The sequence below is a fragment of the Stegostoma tigrinum genome, chromosome 16, assembly GCF_030684315.1.
Source record: "Stegostoma tigrinum isolate sSteTig4 chromosome 16, sSteTig4.hap1, whole genome shotgun sequence".
Lineage (NCBI taxonomy): Eukaryota > Metazoa > Chordata > Chondrichthyes > Orectolobiformes > Stegostomatidae > Stegostoma > Stegostoma tigrinum.
In genome coordinates, this window is record NC_081369.1 from 17,429,962 (window position 1) to 17,452,401 (window position 22,440).

The 22,440-nt window shown below is 40.5% G+C and overlaps 1 protein-coding gene across 3 annotated transcripts in view; it reads right to left on the minus strand.

Annotated features, from left to right (window-relative positions):
• Positions 1-5,788: 5,788 nt before the first annotated feature.
• zdhhc1 (zinc finger DHHC-type containing 1) overlaps positions 5,789-22,440 on the minus strand; it is a 61,063-nt gene continuing 44,411 nt past the window's right edge. Inside the window, exons 8-11 of one of the 3 annotated variants that reach the window (XM_059651627.1) lie at positions 20,585-20,670; positions 15,386-15,485; positions 10,028-10,124; positions 5,789-7,096 (exon numbers count right to left, since the gene is read on the minus strand). In XM_059651627.1, coding sequence (XP_059507610.1) covers positions 6,531-7,096; positions 10,028-10,124; positions 15,386-15,485; positions 20,585-20,670 — 849 coding nt within the window. In that variant the 3' untranslated portion in view covers positions 5,789-6,530. The remainder of the gene's footprint in view (positions 7,097-10,027; positions 10,125-15,385; positions 15,486-20,584; positions 20,671-22,440) is intronic. The other 2 variants (XM_059651628.1, XM_059651629.1) reach the window with 2 other exon arrangements.

Here is a 22,440-nt window from a genome sequence, read left to right on the forward strand (position 1 = left end):
GAAGAGATGAGTTCTGTGGGGCATGAGCAGGTCGAAACAATGGGTCTACCTGGACAGTCCTGTCTGTGGATTTTTGGCAACAGGTAGAAAGTAGCTATTAGCTTGGAAGCGGATGGGAGGAGATCACCGGACGAAATGAGATCCGTAACCATAGTGGATACAATGGCCTGATGTGCCATGGTGGGGTCATGCTCCGGGGAAGGTAGGATGAGGTATGTGAGAGCTAGCGCTCAGCCTCTGCACGATAGAGGTCAGTACGCCAGACAACAACAGCACCACCCTTATCACCAGGCTTGATGACAAAGTCAGGGTTAGATCTGAGTGCATGAAGTGCAGTCAGTTCGGAGGGAGATAGGTTGGATTTGTTGCGAGGGGAAGTGAAATTGAGCCAACTAATGTCACGTCGATAGTTCTCAATGAAAAATTTGAGTGCAAGGAAAAGACTGGAGGGAGGGGTCCAGGTGGAGGGAATGTGTTGGAGTTGGGCAAAGGGGTCTATGGGACCGGAGAGGACTCTTGTCCAAAGAAATGAGCACAGAGGTGAAGATGGCGGAAGAAGAGTTTGGCGTCATGTCATGCCCAAAATTTGTTAAGGGATAAAGCTGAGGCCTTTGTTGAGTACAGAGCGTTCAGCATTGGAGAGCAGAAGGTTAGGAGGGATGGTGAATACTCGAGGTGGGGGGGGGGGGTTTGGGGCGGGGATAGAGTCAGAGGGAAGGGGAGGAGAGAGAGATAATGGGAACTGCAGATGCTGGAGAATTCCAAGATAATAAAATGTGAGGCTGGATGAACACAGCAGGCCAAGCAGCATCTCAGGAGCACAAAAGCTGACGTTTCGGGCCTAGACCCTTCATCAGAGAGGGGGATGGGGAGAGGGAACTGGAATAAATAGGGAGAGAGGGGGAGGCGGACCGAAGATGGAGAGTAAAGAAGATAGGTGGAGAGAGTATAGGTGGGGAGGTAGGGAGGGGATAGGTCAGTTCAGGGAAGACGGACAGGTCAAGGAGGTGGGATGAGGTTAGTAGGTAGATGGGGGTGCGGCTTGGAGTGGGAGGAAGGGATGGGTGAGAGGAAGAACCGGTTAGGGAGGCAGAGACAGGTTGTCTCAGGAAGGGGAGGAGAGGTAGGTGTCAGAGGGCCATGAGTATTTTTGAGTTGTTGCAACTTGTGGACCTTGATGCCTGAACAGGAAAAGAAAAGCTTCTTGTTAGCACAACAAATGAGCCGGAGGATGAAGTGGAACTGCAGAGTGGTGCAGCCCTGAACCAGTGTGTTGTGATGCTGTTGGAGAGAGGGGTTGAGAGTATGCATGTGGCGCCACATGGCAATGTGTGAATCTCAGGACGCAGCCAGAGCAGCTGTCCATGGAATTTTGAACATCACGGAGATATGTCATCCTGGGAAGATTCAAAACATGAGGGATGAAACTTCAGTTGGAATCCACAGGGGGTGAATCTGAACTGGAGGCAGTCACTGCGGAATGTGATACGGCTGTGGAAACGAGTTTTAGCAAATACTTGGTCAAACACCAGGAGTGACAGTGAAATTAAAGTCGGTGGGCAAGAGGAGAGATTGGAACAGAAATCCCGTCGGAGAGAGGAACAGAATTTCAAGGTGGGCATGTGGCAGTGAGTTAAATACTAAATAAAAACCAAAAGAACTGTGGGTGTTGTAAATCAGGAACAAAAACAAAGTTTCTGGAAAAGCTCAGCAAGTCTGGCAGCATCTGTGGAGGAGAAAACAAGAGTTAACGTTTCGGGTCCGGTGACCCTTCCTCAGAACTGATGGTGGCTGGGAAAATGTCAGTTTATGTGCAGAAAATAGAGAGGTGGGTTGGGTAGGGAGTAAATGATTGGATAGAGCCCAAAGAGAGAGAAAGATAGTTGAACAGACAAAGGAAATCCAGCTATCCTATATAAATCTAGTCCCATTTGCCAGCATTTGGCACATGTCCCCCTAAATCTTTCCTATTCATATAGCCATCCAAATGCTTTTTCAATGTTGTAATTGTCCCAGCCTCCACCACTTCCTCTGGCAGCTCATTCCATACATGCACCACCCTCTGCATAAAAAAAGCTGCCCCTTAGATCCCTCTTAAATCTTTCCCCTCTCATCTTGAAAACTTATGCCCTCTAATTCCAGACTGCTCCACTCCAGGGAAAAGACCTTGTCTACTTACCGTATCCAGGCCCATCATAATTTTATAAACCTCTATAAGGTCACCCCTCAGCCTCTGATGCTCCAGGGAAAATAACCCTAGCCTATTCAGCCTCTCCCTATAGCTCAAGCCCTCCAGCCCTGGCAACATGCTTGTAAATCTTCTTTTAACCCTTTCAAGTTTCACAACATCCTTCCTATAGCAGGGCGATCAGAATTGCACACAGTATTCCAATAGTGGCCTAACCAGTGTCCTGTATAACTGCGACATGACCTCCCAACTCCTATATTCAATGCACTGACCAATAATGGCACACTTCTCCTCTATCCTCCACTTTCAAGGTATATGAACCTGTATTCGAAGGTCTGTCTGTTCAGTAACACTTCCCAGGGCGTTACCATTGGGTGTACAAGTGCTGCCCTGATTTGCCTTTCCAAAATGCAGCACTTCACATTTATCTAAAATAAATTCATTGCCACTACTTGGCATCTGATTAAGGTCCCGTTGTACTCAGAGTTAACCTTTTTGGAAGTCCACTACACGTCCAATTTTGGTATCATTGTAAACTTAATAACCATTCCTCCTTTGGTCACATCCAAATCATTCCTATAAATGATGAAAAGCAGTGGATCCAGCACCAATCCTGGTCACAGACCTCCAGTCTGAAAAGCAACCCTCCACCACCACCCTCTGTCTTCTACTTTCGAGCCAGTTCTGTATCCAAATAGCTCGCTCTCCCTCTACTTCACGAGATCTAATCTTGTGAACTAGCCTACTATGAGGAACCTTGTCAAACGCTTTACTGAAGTCCATACAGATCACGTCTACCACTGTGCCCTTATCAATCCTCTTCATTAATTCTTCCAAAAAACTAAATAAACTTAGTAAGACATGATTTCTCGCACACAAAGCCATCTTGACTATCCCTAATCGGTCCTTGCCTTTCTAAATGCGTATAAATCCTGTCCTTCAGGTGGAAACTAAATCAACAGAACTGAGCTCAAAGTGTAACAGAAAATGTCTTCTATGGAATACAGCTTACTTATTAAACTAATGACTACACTTGAACAAACATTCTATTAAACAGGTGTCTTTCTGCAACAAGTTGTAATATCAATAGTGCAGAAGCTCAAACAATGCAACCATGGAAACTAAAGGATATACTAATCTTGTATTCATGAAACAAGTACCTGCTACTTCAAAAGGATAAAATCTGATCAATAAAACTGGAATTGGCCACGTTGCATTCCACTGAACAAAAACAATTATGTTCTTTCAAAGCATCTTATTTTCTTTATTAGCGGCTGAACATAATGCCAGTGAGAGTTTGCTGTGGGAAAAGTGCGGACATTAAGGTCACTTACAATTTTATTTTAATTGCCAATTCTTTTACCAAACTGCTACGGTGTTCTCGGGCACCAATATCCTGTTCAATATAGAAGAGATATTTGAAATGTGATCAGGAGACATATAAATTCTTCTCCCACAATGTTGGTCAGTCCGTCTTGAAAGAATTGATGAGTACAAAAAGAAAAAGACTTACATCTATATAACAACTTTCATGGTTTCAGGGCATCCAAAAATCATATTCCAGTATTTTAAGTCCTTTTTATGTGCAGTCATTCCTAATTTAGAAAACCTGGCAGCAACAAAATCCTACAAATAGTAAGGTGAAGAGCACATGATCAATTTTTACAATGTTGCTAAGGATATAAATATTGGCCAGGCACTGAGTTAACTCCCTGAAAAAAAAGCATTATAGGATCTTTACATCTATTTAAGGGCTAATTATAACCCAATCAGGTCCTTAATTTTGTGCCCCTTCCAAAAAACTGCATCTCAGGCTATGCATCAGAGATAATGGGAACTGCAGATGCTGGAGATTCCAAGATAATAAAATGTGAGGCTGGATGAACACAGCAGGCCAAGCAGCATCTCAGGAGCACAAAAGCTGACGTTTCGGGCCTAGACCCTTCATCAGAGAGACCCTTCTCTGATGAAGGGTCTAGGCCCGAAACGTCAGCTTTTGTGCTCCTGAGATGCTGCTTGGCCTGCTGTGTTCATCCAGCCTCACATTTTATTATCTCAGGCTATGCATCATTGCTCTAGATTGTGAGTCCAGATTTTGCATGCTACAATTTCTATGGTGGAGTTTGAACCCAAAACCTTTGACACAGAGGTGACGTAACAAGGTGCAGAGCTGGATCAACACAACAGGCCAAGCAGCATCAGAGGAGCAGGAAAGCTGGCGTCTCGGGCCTAGACCCTTCTTCATTTCTGAAGGGTCTAGGCCCCGAAATGTCAGCTTTCCGGCTCCTCTGATGCTGCTTGGCCTGCTGTGTTCATCCAGCTCTGCACCTTGTTACCTCAGATTCTCCAGCATCTGCAGTTCCTACTATCTCTGACACATGGGTGAGAGTGTGTTGTCAATTGAGTCATAGAGGCACATAAGTATATATGCCTAGAAAGACACAAGTTGGGCTTTGTGTGTCAATAGCATGATAAATATAAGTTTGCAGTCAAAATACATTAAACTGGATAGCAAGACATCGCACAAAATAAAAACAAAACTCAGATGTTCAAATATTTTCTTCAAGTTGTGATATTATCCGCTGTGCTGTAAACAGCTGCCAGGCTAACTTTATTTCTACTTTTCCCCTCTTCATTTGTCATATGTAAGCTGATGGCTTCTCTTTGGCAATAATCCGTATCTAAACAGCATCCTTATATGATGCAAAATCTTAAGGTTCCTCACCAGAGAGTAATCATACAGAGGTTTGCCACAACCAACATTAAGATATTAGGACGGTAAAGCAAAAATTTGGTAAAAGATAGAGGTTTTAAAGGAGTAACTTAAAGAAAAGAGAAGGGGGCGAGGAGGTCAGGCGTGGGTGAGATTGCAGAACTATACTCAGGTAGCTGGAGGAAGAACAGCGTAAAGAGTGACAAAATCAGGGACGTGGAAGAGGTCAGCTTTGGAGGTTCACAAAAATCTAAGATTATTGAGTTGGAAAGGGCTTCAAGGGTAATGGGGAATAAAGCCATGGGGGAGTTTGAATTTAAGGATTAAGAATTTTAAGTTCAAAACGTTGCCAGAGTGGTAGGCAATGTGGATCAGCATGTGCAGAGGCTATGTGCAATGAGATGTGATATGAGTCAGGATATAGGAAGCAGAGGATTGGGTAATCTCAATTTTACAGAGAGTACAAAGTGGAAGACAGGCAAGAAGCAGTGGAATACTTGAATGTTAAAACAATACGGGACTTCAGGAGTAGATGAACTGAGATAATGATGGAGAGAGGTGACTTTATGGAGACTAAGGTAGTGACAGTGATGATTTGAGGTCAAACTCAGCTCACAGTTCAACAAGCCATCAAGGCTGACAACAGGCTGACTCAATGTCAGACAGTTGCCAGTAAGCAGAACAGATATGAGGGTAGGATATTGGAGTTTGTGGCAGAGACCAAAGATAATTGTTTTTGTCTTTCCAATAATTAATTTCACACACTGTGGAAAACACAGTGGAGGAATGTAGTGTAACTCTCATCCTAAGAATCTGTGGCACATTTTAGTGACGGAATTATTCATTAATAATATCTGAATAAACCTTTAGAAGCTCTGCAGGTTAAAATGATTTATTTCAGTACAGAAATAGTACTGTATTCATCAAAAGGTTAAACATACATTACATCTATAAGGTGATTGGCACTTAAAGGATAAACTATTGAGTAATATTTTAACAAGCCAGACACAAAAAAAGATTAATGTCACTAAAAGAATGTTAAGGCCACACAAAGCAAATGCTATGTTTCCAGGAAATCTATTTAAAGGATCTCCAGTAAATGGCAGGTCTTTAAAGTTTTGCCACATTGTTACAAGTTCCCATCACACAAAATTACATGAATTTAATGGTTAACAGAATTTTTAAGAAGTTTATTTTATGTCCTAAACATAGCATTGAAACTGTCCCTGAGAAACATAGATTCATTTCTAGATTGGCCTAATGATTTATATTGGTGTATATTTAGTGCCAAATAGAATTTATATAAAAATAACAAAAAACAAAAATATACTAAAACCTCTGTAAGAGGGATTTTTTTCAGATCATATTAACCCTCATTTATATATTTATATATAAAAAAGGAAAATAAAATACTGATTACATGTTCAAATCTCAATGATGTGCCAAAGGTTAGGTCACAGTAGGTGACCACTAGATTAAAAAACAGGTAGCGTCCCGTACCACAGCTTGCAGTTATCAACCGACTCACTTTCATCACGCCCCAAAACTGGATGATAGCCAGGAACTCAGTTTCAAAAAGCATGTGTGGAAAGCGATTGAGTTATAGTTATTAAAATTCGGTCCTAAAAGTCATGCCGATGTAGTGTTTGTTCTTGAATTAAAATTCTCTCTGGCATGGAGAAAGAACACAGGCAACTCTGGGTACTTTTTACTACACAGCTTTTGTTTTCCAGGCTCTATTTTAGCCCTGGGGCTTTGCAATAATTCTGGCAGTGGAAATTCGCCGCTGCTGCGGCTAACATATACAGGCGGTACCTTCTGGACCAGTTCAATTTTTGCATCTAAGCCTGCAAACCTTTTAGAATTCTTCCTAATATTTTGGTGCACTGGAGAAAATGGCTTTGGTTCTTCACCATGGTGCTGTGGTTTGGGAATGAGACTCTGCAGGGAATTTCCAAGCTTGTTCATTGTGCTGTGAAGGATTGTGTTGGAGGAGTTGACCATTGCTGCACTGCCAAGTCTTGTCTGAATCACTGGGATTTCATCCATGGACTCTGCAGAATCGGAATGGTATTCAGCTGGAGGGCCTGCAGCCTGCACATGGTTACTGCCACTGAGCATTAACGAAGGTAGAGCAGACCTTGATGGGAAAGCTGGGATAGGGATCACTGAACTCTGGAAAGCAACAGCAAGATCTGTGCGATGGAGCAAAGAAATGAAGTTAGATAGTTAGAGCTATAATGGTCATTGCAAAATTTCTCTAAATGAAACAATATTAATTACACTAGTTACTTAAAACAGTACATAATTGCATAACTGAAGGATACGCAGGTCTGAATATGTAGAAAGAATTCAGGATGCAGCATCATTATGGTAATTGAAAGTGTGTGTTGCCTCATAATCATGTCCAGTCCAACCTCAACTCTACTTATTTAATTTCCTCACCAGATTCATTGGCAGATTCCTTAATCTAGCTAACCTTTTAAAAGTTATATGAATCTCAACTGAGCTCAGACCAAGACTGAGGAAAGGTTTACAAAAGTCTTTCACTGCTTTACTACCAGAACTCAAAAAACAAAGGCTCTGGAGGTTAAGAATACATATGGGGCAGACTAGAATCAAGAGATGAGTTAACAGGTAAACAGAGAATAGGAGGAAAATAAAGCTGAAACACAAGAAGTAATAAAATTGGATATCCTACTAGCACTAAGTAGAAAATATCCAACTTATTACTGATACACTATTTTGGTGCATTTATATAATCAACAGGGACTCAGCAGCCTGTCCTGCCCTGTTTCCTTCCTATTGGTTTGCAGTAACAGAAACTGCTAAAATATTACTCTCTCCACAAACACTCAAGGAAGAGCTCAGCCCCCAGATATTTATGAAGCTCCAGATTATGCTGTTGCTTGCTCATCATATCAAAGACATCATAATTTCTCCCTTCGTCGGCCCAGTTGCTGGCCTCCCAAGGTAAAAATCATATCACACTGGAACTGAGTTTGTTTCCCCTCCCATCCCCCACATACTATTATGGTCTCAAACTGGCTCTTTTAATTTAACATGGAGTGGCTTGGAAATGGGACTCCAACTTCTCACAAATTGGCCTATTGACATGGACATGAGTAAAACTCCAAATGGAGGGAGATGTATGTGACATGAGATTTCCAGTACAACAGATAACAAGCAATGTTTAACCAATGTTGATTTTAATTTGATTGTTATTATAGTAGGAGCCTTAAAATGTACATTCAAGCTGCAATATTTTGTATGTTGGTCACTGGGAACTTCAGATCCCTTTTTAAAATGTTATTGGTCTTCACACTATACCCATTCCCTTCACTGACTACAGAACCTACTCAAAAGGGCTGTCCAACATATCTCTCTGATGTCAGCCATAACTTAAATGAACACGATGAAGGGTCTAGGCCCGAAATGTCAGCTTTTGTGATCCTAAGATGCTGCTTGGTCTGCTATGATCATCCAGCTCCACACTTTGTCATCTCGGATTACACCAACAGCTGTTGATTTTTTTTGCCTTCAAAAACCAAGTGCTGTTTTCCCTCAAACGGAATCTCTGCAGACAGAACTTTTCTTCCCCCTTTATCTAATGTAAGCACGCACGTGTTTGTTTGCATCCATTTTAGTTTAATGAGGTAAACATTTATATTTTCATATTACAAACTAAGTGTGTCAACTAGTTTTGCATCATCATTGACTATGAATAAAACTTATTCAATCTATTTTATGATTATTAAAGAAATTTAGTGGATGGATCTTCCAATTGAAGTCTAACATAGAGAAAATATATGATTTGCCACATTGGGAATCAGGGTAAAACAATTCATATTGTAACCTGCAGAGTGATGGGACTACTGGAAAAAAAAGTCGCTTCTCCCATCTCAGTTGTAATGCATTATAATTTCAATATGGTGGAGGCAGGTTCAACTGAGGCATTCAAGTGGGAATTTGAACAATTATCTGAGACAAAAATTTGCAGGGTTACTATAAGGTGGTGGGGAAATGCCCTAGATGAATTGCTCATGTGAAGAAATGGTGTGAATACTAAAGGCTGAATGGTGTCCCTCTGTTCTATAACAATTCTGTGAATTTGTCCAATAATACGTATAGTTCTAGTCACCGCATTATAAGAAGGATGTGGAAGCTTTGGAAAGGGTGCAGAGGAGATTTACTAGGATGTTGCCTGGTATGGAGGGAAGGTCTTATGAGGAAAGGCTGAGGGACTTGAGGCTGTTTTCATTAGAGAGAAGCAGGTTGAGAGGTGACTTAATTGAAACATATAAAATAATCAGAGGGTTAGATAGGGTGGATAGGGAGAGCCTTTTTCCTCGGATGGTGACGGCGAGCACAAGGGGGCATAGCTATAAATTGAGGGGTGAAAGATATAGGACAGAGGTCAGAGGTAGTTTCTTTCCTCAGAGAGTAGTAAGGGAATGGAACGCTTTGCCTGCAACGGTAGTAGATTCGCCAACTTTAGGTACACTTAAGTTGTCATTGGATAAGCATATGGATGTACATGGAATAGTGTAGGTTAGATGGGCTTCAGATCGGTATGACAAGTCGGCACAACATCGGGAGCCGAAGGGCCTGTACTGTGCTGTAATGTTCTATGTTCTTTGATCATCCTCACATGGTGAGCTTAGAAAATATCAGTAGGCTGTTTGATAGTAGAGGATAGCATAAATAACACATATTTTCATCACAGCAAAGACCCAAACACATTCATTTTCTGGCAGAAATTATTAGAAAGGAATCACAGTTGTGTTTCTCCTCTCTCTTATGCAAGTGAGTAAAGGCCAAATGCAGTTCAATGACAGGTGAATCAAATAAAACTGAACAACTCATTATATGAATATTATTTCTTTTAGTGCATATGGCCAGATATACGTAAGTACAAATCTCACCAGGTAACATGTTGATACACATCATGTGTGGTGTGAAATGTTAAGGATTAAACAGCTGCACCAATTTTGAAAAAAAAATTTCATTAATTTCATGGTGACAAACTAATATTTATGGCAAAGGTTTTCCTTGCTGGCATCAGTAACTCATTTAAAATCGTTAAATTTCCATCCAACCCTTATTATTTACAAACTGATCCTTACCTGGTTCTGAAAGAGGAGCAGATGGTAGTTTAATTGTGCTGGCTGATGACTTATCAGTAATTATGTCTGCAGGTAGCTTGTTTACTCTCTTCTTTTTCTTTAATTACAGAAAGGTTAGTAACAGTTACCCATGTTGTTCACTCAATTTTAAAAATCACTAAATATTACACATTCTGTGATCAAAAATGGTATAGGGCTGCTTGCATGTCAAATAAGCACATTATTTTATTATTAAGTATTGCAAATTTTTTAAATACTATTCCAGACTCACTTTAAAAAAAGCATATTTTCATTTGAACCACCAAGCCAATGTGAAATAATTTCAGTAATTCCCTTGATGCTGCATAAAAGAACAAGTTATAATTAGTGGCATGAACCTTGCAGCATTGGGCACATCATACTACAGTTCCAGTGATACAGCAAAGCAACTGTCTGAACAATTTCTCTTGCTTTCCATTGAAACTAATAACTTCTGTATAGTCACCCAATGCCTAATTCCATTCAGTCACTGTCGTTCAGCTCTCCAGTCTCACTTAAACATTGTTGGAATAAGAATTATATAGCAGAGAAGTGGAAGTAAATCATACTTCTGATTGCTACAGAGTTTGATACATTATTGCTGTTCACGATATTAAACTCCAACAGGTATATTCAGAATTATAATTTTATTCGGTCCTCAGTTAAAAAGAAAGTTGATATCGTATAGTGACAATGGTATTTAGGGTCTCACATGGCTGCTCTCTGAAAACTCCGCCACTCTTGATGATAGGACCCCCAAACATAATTCAGAACAATTTCCCTCCATTCATCTCGCAGCTCAAACACCACCAGTTAACCTCATTAGTAGCTATACTCTAAAGAGTTGTTCCAATGAAGCAAAAAGCAACTAGTTCTATTAGGATAATTCCCTGGCTACCAGCCCAGTTCGTCCCCTCCCCCCACTGCACCACACAACCAGCCCAGCTCTTCCCCTCCACCCACTGCATCCCAAAACCAGTCCTACCTGTCTCTGCCTCCCTTACCTGTTCTTCCTCTCACCCATCCCTTCCTCCCACCCCAAGCCGCACCTCCATCTCCTACCTACTAACCTCATCCCACCTCCTTGACCTGTCCGTCTTCCCTGGACTGACCTATCCCCTCCCTACCTCCCCACCTATACTCTCCTCTCCACCTATCTTCTTTTCTCTCCATCTTCGGTCCGCCTCCCCCTCTCTCCCTATTTATTCCAGAACCCCTACCCCATCCCCCTCTCTGATGAAGGGTCTAGGCCCGAAACGTCAGCTTTTGTGCTCCTGAGATGCTGCTGGGCCTGCTGTGTTCATCCAGCCTCACATTTCATTATCTTGGATTCTCCAGCATCTGCAGTTCCCATTATCATAGCTCAATTAGGAACTTATTACTGCTTTCAGCAGAATCTCCTAGTCAGAACGCTTCCCTGTTGGGGTTTTCATGCAAGAGTGGGCTTGGAACAGAAGGCCTGGACATTCCACCTCAGACATCCTGGTCTAGGCAAGATGAACAAGAATGGACAAGACCACTTGAGCTTTGTTTCTACTCCAAGTTTTGTGTAACTAACATCTTTCAGAATGAACCATGCTCATAGTTGTGCTCGAGACAATCAAAATCAGACAACTGGCACCAGCTTGACCCAGTCATCATCATCATCGGATACATGTCAATAAACTGCATTCCCAATAAACCAGGCTATACATTGCTGACTTTGAAGGAGATCACTCCCTGATGTGCACTGGGCAAGGATGTAACCCCTTCAAGTTTTTCATTCAAAGTGGAACTTCTGTCCTCACATCAACATCGGTTATTCTGTCCCTACAGACAAAATCCAACAGCTTCTAAATCTGATTGAACAAACACTGGCATCACCACACAGTGCAGAATTAAAACAGATATAGTACTACGAGACACCATCTACAAAACCACTCAAAACATGGGAACTAGGAGCAGAAAAATGATGACTGGTTTAATGCCAACATCGCTGTGATGGGACCCATCACTAAAGTCAAGCAGTGCACTCTTATTAGTTATAAGATATATCTAAATGAGAAGACCAAATGCACAGAGAATCACTTGAAGTAAACTTCAACAGACTGTTAGGCAGTGTGCCAATGACTAGACCAGGAGTTACAACTTTACCAGAATATCCAAAAATTCTTCAACACAGGGAATGGTTGGGATGAAATAATTTTTAAAAAGGCAACAAGTCTAGAAGGAAAGAAAACAGCTTCACTGAAAAGGAAGACAGGATAGGTCATTGTAATTGCAATAAACAGCTAGAGAGAGGTGCATAACACTAGCTCAAGTTGCTCCTGAGAAAACTCTAGACAGCAGAGAAACCCTGCATGAGAAGGTATAGCTCGCTATTGAACCTAAAGTAGAGGAGATTAGCAAAGCTGTTGACTCATTTGCCATGCTGGCAAAGCTCCAAGTTCTACTGCTATATCACCTGAACTCATCAAACAAGGGAAACAAGCACTTCTGCAATAGTTTCACAAATTTCTTGCTCTCTGCGACTAGTCAGGGGGCAATGACCCAGAATATGATATAAAGATTGTTCTTTTACAGGATTACAAACAATGGCTATAATGAATGCAACTATTAAGGCATCGCGTTGCTGAGCATCATGGGAAGAGTATTTGCTGATGTTGCCCTCGTTGGAATCCAGATCCTAGCTGAGCACAAGATAATAAAATGTGAGGCTGGATGAACACAGCAGGCCAAGCAGCATCTCAGGAGCACAAAAGCTGACGTTTCGGGCCTAGACCCTTCATCAGAGAGGGGGATGGGGGGAGGGAACTGGAATAAATAGGGAGAGAGGGGGAGGCGGACCGTGCAGCCATATGGTATCAATGTGGACTTCACCAGTTTCAAAATCTCCCCTTCCCCCACTGCATCCCTAAACCAGCCCAGTTCATCCCCTCCCCCCACTGCACCACACAACCAGCCCAGCTCTTCCCCCCCACCCACTGCATCCCAAAACCAGTCCAACCTGTCTCTGCCTCCCTAACCGGTTCTTCCTCTCACCCATCCCTTCCTCCCACCCCAAGCCGCACCCCCAGCTACCTACTAACCTCATCCCACCTCCTTGACCTGTCCGTCTTCCCTGGACTGACCTATCCCCTCCCTACCTCCCCACCTACACCCTCTCCACCTATCTTCTTTACTCTCCATCTTCGGTCCGCCTCCCCCTCTCTCCCTATTTATTCCAGTTCCCTCCCCCCATCCCCCTCTCTGATGAAGGGTCTAGGCCCGAAACGTCAGCTTTTGTGCTCCTGAGATGCTGCTTGGCCTGCTGTGTTCATCCAGCCTCACATTTTATTATCTTGGAGTCTCCAGCATCTGCAGTTCCCATTATCTCTCTCCTAGCTGAGCACATCTACCTCAAATCCAAAAATGTTTTCGGAACTTGAAGATAAACAATTAAACATGATTTTCGTCAGTCCAGCAAGCTGCTAGAGAAATGTGTGGATAAAGGACAGGTCTACATATTGCTTTCACTGATCTTACATAGGCATTTAATCATGTGAGCAGAGACAGACTTTTGAAGCTACTGGAGGAAGTTGGCTGCCTACTGAAAGTGCACAACAGTTACTATTCCATGACAATACGATGGGCAAGATGAGCACAACAGAGCAAAACTAGAACGTGTTTGAAGTTGGGATCAAACAGGCTGGTGTTCTGGAACCAATACTCTGGCATTGTCTTCCTTTTGCAGCTATTGTCTACAGAAGATGCCCACTTACATACCACAACTGGTGGAAAGCCAGTCAGCCTTCTTCACCAGAGGTTCAAAGCAAAGTTGCACCAAATCCTGTGTGCTCTTCTACCCTGATCACTTAGACACATTTTTAGTTACAAATGGATGGACACAGTCATGCCTGTAAAGACTCTGATTTGACCATTAGTATCAGGAAGACAAAGGTAATGTCCAGGATTTTGCCACACTGCCTTCTATCAAGATTCATTGCGTGTACCAGGAGGTTATTGATACCTTCACATAGCTAAGGTCGACAATCACCAACAATCTGTCACTTGCTGAAATAAAGCATTACAAAAGCTGCAGCTGTTACATCTAAACCGAGTAAGAGAACATAAAACAGCAATCAGACTGATGACACCACATTGCCTAACTAGCCTGCATCCTTAGTGCACTCATTCACGGTAGTGAAGACTTAGACAAAACTTGCTGTAAAGCCTGGACAGTTTCCAACTTTGCTGTTTCATGATGCATCCTTGGCACCTCTTGACAAGGCAAGGTCACCAATCTAGAGGTATTTTAATTCTATCAGCATACAATTAAATGATTACTAAGGTTGGTTTGACCATATTCATTAGGCGCATATCTAGAGGTCTTCTTTATAGTGATCTGGTCTTTGAAATATGACTTTTTGGGCATCCATATCACTACTATAACAATGCATGCAAGTAAGATATTAAAATAGCTATCATTGACAACTGGAAGATTGTTGCCAATAATATGACCTGTGGAAACAGACAGTTTAGAAAGATGTTGGTAGAGACAACCAGAAAAAAAAGGAGGATCCAGAGAAAAGAGAAGCCAGCAAGTCCTGCATCAACAGAGCCCGTTGTTTTCTTGTGCAACAAATTCAGCAGTGACCACCATGTAAAATTCTAACTCGAGCCCTACCCGGGAATGCTTAACACAGAATTGACAACCACCTTATAAACCATCAATTATAAAAGAGAAGGCTGTCACATTGCATAATATGATCTAGTTAAATTCCACTTTGAGACGTAGGAAAATCAGTACTTAGCTTTAAATCCAAAATAATTATTCTTAAGCCTTCTGTGCCTACACCTCCCAAGTCTTCACAATTGCAACTGCTACAACCTAGAAAAGCAGGGACAGCTGATATCTGGGAACACTGGTAACACCAGGTTTCGTCAAACTATGTCATTATTATTACTTGGGACAATGTCACCACTCATTCACTGTGACTGGATCAAAATCCTGCAACTCCATCCCCAGCAGCTCTGTGACTACAACTCGACCACATTGACAGCAGCAGTTCAAGCACCTTCTTAAGGGTAGTTAGGGATAAGCCTTTTGAATAAAGAGTGCTTTCACATTTGAGTTGACTAGTCGAACTGTATAGTTATTTTTCCCTTCTCCCAATGAAATGCTTTGCTTTTACTTGGCAACTTGCAGCTGAGATAATTTAGTTAATCACATATATCTCATTGAGGGCAGTCACTTTTGCTAAGTCTTTTTACTGCCTTCTGTTTAAAAATTGAGTGGTTCAGCTGGACCTGAATTCTTAAACACATCTAATTTCTAATTTTCTGAATATGAGGCTTCCTTACTTGCAAAGTCTGATTTACCTTGGTTTTCTGAAGATGTGTAGAAATTGTAGGCAAAGAATCATATTCCAGTTTACTCCTGGACAACTTCATGTCACCATTCTGATAATGTTCTGGTTCCCTCAAATGAAACAGAAAAGGGTCAGGCTGAGGCACTAAGAATATTTGTCCATGATATTACTTAGACATACTATAAACCTGAAGCACAAAATGTGGGCTTGTTCACATTAGTGAGGAGAACTACACATAATTCCACAACTGGTCAACACTTGTGAAATAAACCTGAACGTGAGAAGAATTATATTGATGATCAATTTAGAATTGTCTGACTAATCAGAGTCAGCCTGCCTGGTTTCAAAACTTAAGAAAAGCTTTGCAGTTAATTTACAAACCAAAACAGAAATTGCTGAAAAAGCTTAGCGGATCTGGCAGCATCTGTGGACAGAAATCAGAGATAATGTTTTCAGTTAAAATCCTAAAGGACTGCGGATGCTGTAAATCAGGAACAAAAACAGAAGTTGCTAGAAAAGCTCAGCAGGTCTGGCAGTGTCTGTGAAGAAAAAAATCAGAGTTAGCATTTCAGGTCTGGTGACCCTTCCTCAGTTCTGATGCTGCCAGATCAGCTGAGCTTTTCCAGCAACCTTTGTTTTGGTTAACGTTTCAGTTGATTGACCCTTCCTTAGAACTGAGAACTCAGAACAGCCGAGGAAGGGTCACCTGACCCGAAATGTTAACTGATTTCTTTCCACAGATGCTGCCAAACCTGCTGAACTTTTCCAGCAACTTCTGTTTTTGTTTCCGATTTACAGCATCTTCAGTTCTTTCAGTTTTTCTTTGCAGTAAATTATCAGTCATCATTAACTGGTGCACTCGCCAGGGCCGTTGCTAGAGTCCACTTGCCAACCACAGTTTTACCCTCATACAGTATAAATATCATCCCTTTACTTTTTAAAAAAAATTTCTGATGAGGGATGAAAGCTTCAGATAATATACACATATTTACCTTTTCCCAGTAACACTCAAGGTCTGTACTACCAAACAACTATTTAGAATTATAATGGCTAAATCAATCATGTGCTGTGTTAATGATCTACACTGATCCAGGTAAAAGTCATCAAAGTCAATCCTGAGTTTTGCTGTTACAGGGAGCAAGATTCTGAAGGAGTCAATGGCTCATGTTACATTCAGCTCTACCCAATCTGATGATTTAATACAAAGACTTTAAGAGGAGACAGGAGTACAGAATGCATCTGTTCCCCAAATCCTGGTAATTATGTCGAGTCCTAGTAATCAGTAATGTATCTGTACTTACCACGCAATTTTCAACCTTGTTAATTAGAAACTTTACAGAGAAGCACTATGGTAATAGGTCCACTAATCATTGGACATTATATAGACTCTAGAAGAAGTCAAGACAACGGAGGATTCCTGGCAATATACTACCTGAAATAACCCTTATTCTGAACCACAGTGTTAGAGGTGACAGATATTGTTAGGTGCCAATTGTAGAAATCAGAGTAGTGTCACAGCAGTCTGCTTGATTGTGTGGTATTCTGGCAATACACATGGGTTACAATACACTGCAATGTCTCTGACCAGGAAGGAAAAAATAATGACCAGCATTCTTTCTTTTCTAATTAATACACATTAGCAGGAATTGAATTGCATGTAGTTATTGGATACCAACAAGATTAACTATCAAATAATGTTTGCAAGGTTAGGTGAACTGTCCATTCAGAAAGCCAGTGCAGCTTTCGGAAATTTATCAGTCTCTACCATAACATTCCATTAGTTACATCTTTTCAACCTAAATAGACCCATTAAACCCAACTGTCTTCTGTGTATTAAACAATCCTCACGTTCCATTACTTGTCAAATACTTTGGTTATTGTGACAGAAACTGCTAAGGCTTTTTCCCATTATCACACTGTATATCTGATATCTCTGGAATATTTACAATGTCCTCTGTGAGCCACAGTGCAAACACTGGTTCAAACGATCTGTGTTTCCCTTGTTCCCCAGTTAACAATTCCTCAGCAGCAACCCTCCGAGATCCCACACTCTTTTTACATACCCACAGTAGCTCTTGCAGTTTGATTTTCTATTCCACGCCAATTTACTTTCATGATCAATGTTCTTCCTCTTTATTAGCTTCTTAGTCATTTACTGCTGGTTCATAAAAATCCCAATTCTTGAGCCTACCACGAGTTTTCACCACTTTAAGGCTTAGTTTTTCATTGTGCACTCTCCTTGATCGTCTTTGTTAAACATGGATAGTTAATGCTTCTCACAGAGTCCTCTTTTTGCTGAGCAAAATGAAATATCTACTTACATGACTACCTCATCTGCTGATCTTCCCCTTTAGTCTACCTTTCCAAGCTCACTTCAGACATTTTGCCTGGACTTAACCTCCAAAATGTAAAATATAGAACAACTTTTTGGCATTCCCCGTGATAACACGTAAAGGGCACTGTTATGCCAAATCATCTCAAGCCTGAAACAAATATTCTGACATATTTCATGATCCAATAAATTTTGCTATCAACCTGTCTTTTTATAAACATTAGCATGCAGCTACAACACTTGCAATTTCAGGTTGCACTTCCCTCTAAGGTCTTCAGCTTAGAATAGAACATCATGTCAATTTGTCTTTGGAACTCATCATCAATCCGTTATGTAATATTGAAATAATCAATTTTTGGCAGGCACTCACTCAATTTTGCTCAGACAGGATAAATAAAAGTTAGGAAGTCAGTTTGGTCTACTTGAGCATTTCTGCACAGAGGAGACCTCATTTCCCCATCACAAAACTGACACTTTCACATGATGTTCCAGGTTAAATTTTTCAGGACAGAGTCATGAAGCAGTAATTATTTTTAGAACTTTCTCTCAGCAGGATTTCCTACAGTTCATTTTCTGTCACAGAGTCTGTCTTTCTTATAAATGGGTTGTCCATTTTACTCAAATTAAAACCGGGCAAGAAAAGGCAACTTTTGCCCAATATTATTGGAGATGGCTAGTTTTTACTTACTATAAAGAATGCCAAATCTTTTTAAACTCTTGCAAGCTTTCCTTCCTGACTATCAGTCTAAGATCTTAAAGGTGAAAAGGTGAAGTGGGATAGGCAAACACTGGAGGTAGGAAGGTTGAGGATAAGCCCCGATGGATTTGGAAGTGTAAGGGCTGGAGCCTCAGTCTTGTTTCATTTCTGCACAAGGTGGGAGAGAGAGGAAAATAACTACGTCTGGAAAAGTGAGAAGGAAGCAATTACTAGTATTTGAAAAAATTAAGCATAATCAGATTTTGGAATAAGGGAGTGATTTACACATAACAGTAGAAAAACTAGAGTAGATCTGAAGCTATTTTTGAGAAAAGAAGCAAGGTTAACTGCATTGTTGTTTAAAAAAAAGCACATCGAGAGTGTTTAGGTTAGCCCTCGAGCAAATAATTACTCTTTTTCCCCCCATTGTTGGCAAGAAGTTCATAACCCTTCTGATAAATGCATGCCGGTATAGTAATTTTATTTACACTTAGCAAAACTGTAGTAGGATTTAGTTAAATTAGTACTGTCTTTAATTAAGACAACATCCAAAGATAAAATATTTGAATTGTTAGTTCCTTCATACTACTGTAGAGAATTTACACTTCTGAGTCATGGCTAATTTGGGCTTAATGATGCAGAATTTAGTGTAAATACAGCATTCAGACATCTATGGCTACTGACCTAACTGTCAACTGATAGATGGAAAAAAAATATTAAAGAAGGTGTGCTTTTAACCTGAAATCACCGCTCTGCATTGGAAGTCACCTTCATGAAAAAGTCCATTCCCAACACAGAACAAAACAAACTCATGTCAATTGATTGAAATATAAATAATACCAGAAAGTCCTCATGATAAATCAATTGTATCACAACTATGTAGAAAACAAGAGAGATCTTAGATAATATACATATTATCACATCATATACGATCCAACAATCTAATAAAGAAGCCAACCAACATACGAGATATGGCTTAAATTCTGTCCTAATCATTACACCATAGGTAATTCAAATTAAAATAACACACTATATTAAATGTTACAATCCAGGAATGAGCATCATCATTAGTATTCAGTGCAGTCAGAACAGTGCAATCTCGTGCACTCCACAGAATAACATAGCATTGATCAGCAGAATGGGCTGAGGAGTGGCAGATGGAGTTTAATTTAGATAAATGCAAGGTGCTAGCTACATTTTGGAAAGGCAAGTCAGGGCAGCACTTATACACTTAATGGTAAAGTCCTGGGCATGTTGCTGAACAAAGAGACCTTGGGGTGTAGGTTCATAGGTCCTTGAAAGTGGAGTCATATGTAAATGGAATAGTGAAGGCAGAGTTTGTTATGCTTGCCTTTATTGGTCAGTGCATTGAGTACAGGAGTTGGGAGGTCATGTTGCAGCTGTACAGGATATTGGTTAGGCCACTTTGAAATACCACATTCAATTCTGGTCTCCCTCCTGTAAGAAGGATGTTGTGAAACTAGAAAGGGCTCAGAAAAGATTTGAAGATGTTGCCTTGGAAGGTTTGAGCTATAGGGAGAGACTAAATAGGCTGGGGCTATTTTCCCTGGAGCATCAGAAGCTGACAGGTGACCTTATATGAGGGGCATGGCCAGGGTAAACAGGCAAGGTTTCTTCCCCCAGGGTGTGGGAGTCTAAAACTAGAGGCCATAGGTTTAAGGCAAGAAGACAAAGATACAAAAGGGAAGTGAAGGGTAACATTTTCACGTATAGGGTGGTACGTGTATGAAATGAGCTGCCAGAGGGAATGATGGAGGCTGGGACAACTACAACCTTTAAAAATGCATCCAGATGAGTATATAAATATGAAGAGTTTAGAGGGATATGGGGAAAAGGCTGGCAAATGGGACTAGATTTACAGGATATCTGGTTGGCTTGGATGAGTCAGACAAAAGGGTCTGTTTCTGCGCTTATATCTCTATGAAACTTTGTAAAGGAGTCTCATTATATCTAACCTCAGTCAGATTAATTCCTTCTCATATAATATGCAAATAATATTACTGTCACTGTTTTCCAATGTCTGCTTTTGGATTTTAACTTCATTACAAATTAGTTACAATGATTTTAATTGATCTGCTTATACAATTGACATACTTGCATGCTACTTGATTAATTGTTGTTTCATTTTATTTGAAAATCTAAGTTGTATGAACACTTACTCCTTTGTCGATGACACCGTTAATGAGGTACCTTCAAAGTGAATTCCATTATTAGTGTATCCAAGAGAACCTACAGTTCCAAAATTCTGGAAAACAAAAACAAAAATCCATTTAATATCAGTACTTCTAGTAATACCTTTTCAAAGTCTGCTTCTTTCAAAGGTAGAGTTGCTGCATTACAAAGTATAATTTATTTATTTTGCCAAGTTAGAGTTTCTCTTTATTGATCTCTTCCAGAGTTTGGTTGCACATTCATAATAACACACACTAAGAAAAAAAAAGTTGTTCATTCAAATTCCCAGTTGTGTTGGTGGGTAAAGTCAAGTTTATGTAAACTGTAACAGAACAGACAGGTTCCAGACTGAGATTAGGTAACGTCAATACAGTTTACCGCTGACAATAACTTCTGCTGGATATGCACAGATGTGGGAGGCAGTTAAAGGCAGAATTGTATTTGGCTATAATACATTGCAGAGCTTCACAATTGAAATATTTTAAATATAAGTATCAAATACATCTGTACCCATCAACTGTATAGAATCACATATTTCAATGCTGTTACAGGATTACAATCTACTTATCCAAGTCTTGAAATTTCCCAACTGCTTCAGCATCCAGGCTCTTTTTTTTTGAGGCCAAGTGCTTGTCAAATTTCTATAGCCCTTTGTTTGGTATAATTTTAAGTTTAAAATTATGTGCTCTGCTCATGGATTCTTCCACCCAAGGAAATATTTTTTCTGAAATTGCCTTATAAAATCCTGTTATAATTTCAAGGTATTTAAAATGCTAAATGCAAAAGCAAAATACTGCAGATGATGGAAATCTAAAATAAAAACAAAAACTGCTGAAAATATCCAGTGGCTCTGCAGAAATGATGGTTTAAAGCAAAAAAAAACCAAAAGCTTTGGGCCAAAATCTGGGGACCCAGGATAAAATGTGGTCACTTCTTACAAATGCTGAAATTTCCTGTCAGTAAAGCTGAACTGCTGATTGATGATAAAAGTCAAGTTTTGGTTCCAATCGACCTGGATTCAAGTTGCTGAGAATTGATCACAATCCACTACTTCAGGCTTCACTAAACAGACAGAAATACTGACATTTGAATAGTCTATTAAATCTTCTAAGAAGAAAGAGACTTCAGGAGTACAGACTAAAGCTTCTCAGTTGTCTTCTTTACTCACCGACTTCTGGGTCACCTGATTTCCAGATAAACATCAGTAGCTAACATTACACATTAAACTTTTGACTGCAATAATAGGGCCCCTCTCATGCACATTCATAGTATCCCTGCCCCTGCACCAGAGGTGCCTGGGTTCAAGCCCCAACTGCTTCAGAGGTGTGTGATAATGTCTCTGAATATGTCGATTAGAAAATAGGTTAATACAAAGAATTGACTGCAATAATCAGCAGGTAGCTCACAACCCACACAGTGCTGAACACAATTCCAAGAAATCACATGATACATTTCAATCCAAGAAATACTAAATAACTTCATCTCTCCCAGTTTCTTCCACCTATCCATATTTGGAGACTATGCAATCACAAAAAATATGTACATCCCAACCCTGCATAGAACTGTCACCCAACAACTATTTTGCAGGATTGACTAATCAGTGGCTGGAGGGTGCATTTGCCACCTAACGCAGCATGGGTGATCTCCACCGTGAGGGTACACTGGGAACGGGAGATGTTGTTTCCAAAACAGCGTGAGGTAGAAAGTGAGTGCGGTATTAGATGCATCCTCTGAAGACCAAGTATTAAAATTTAGATTATAAAGCAGGCATAACTACTACCTGTGTTTGTGGTGGAACAACTCCTCTACTAGAGGCCTGATGTTGTAGCTATTCCTCAATGGT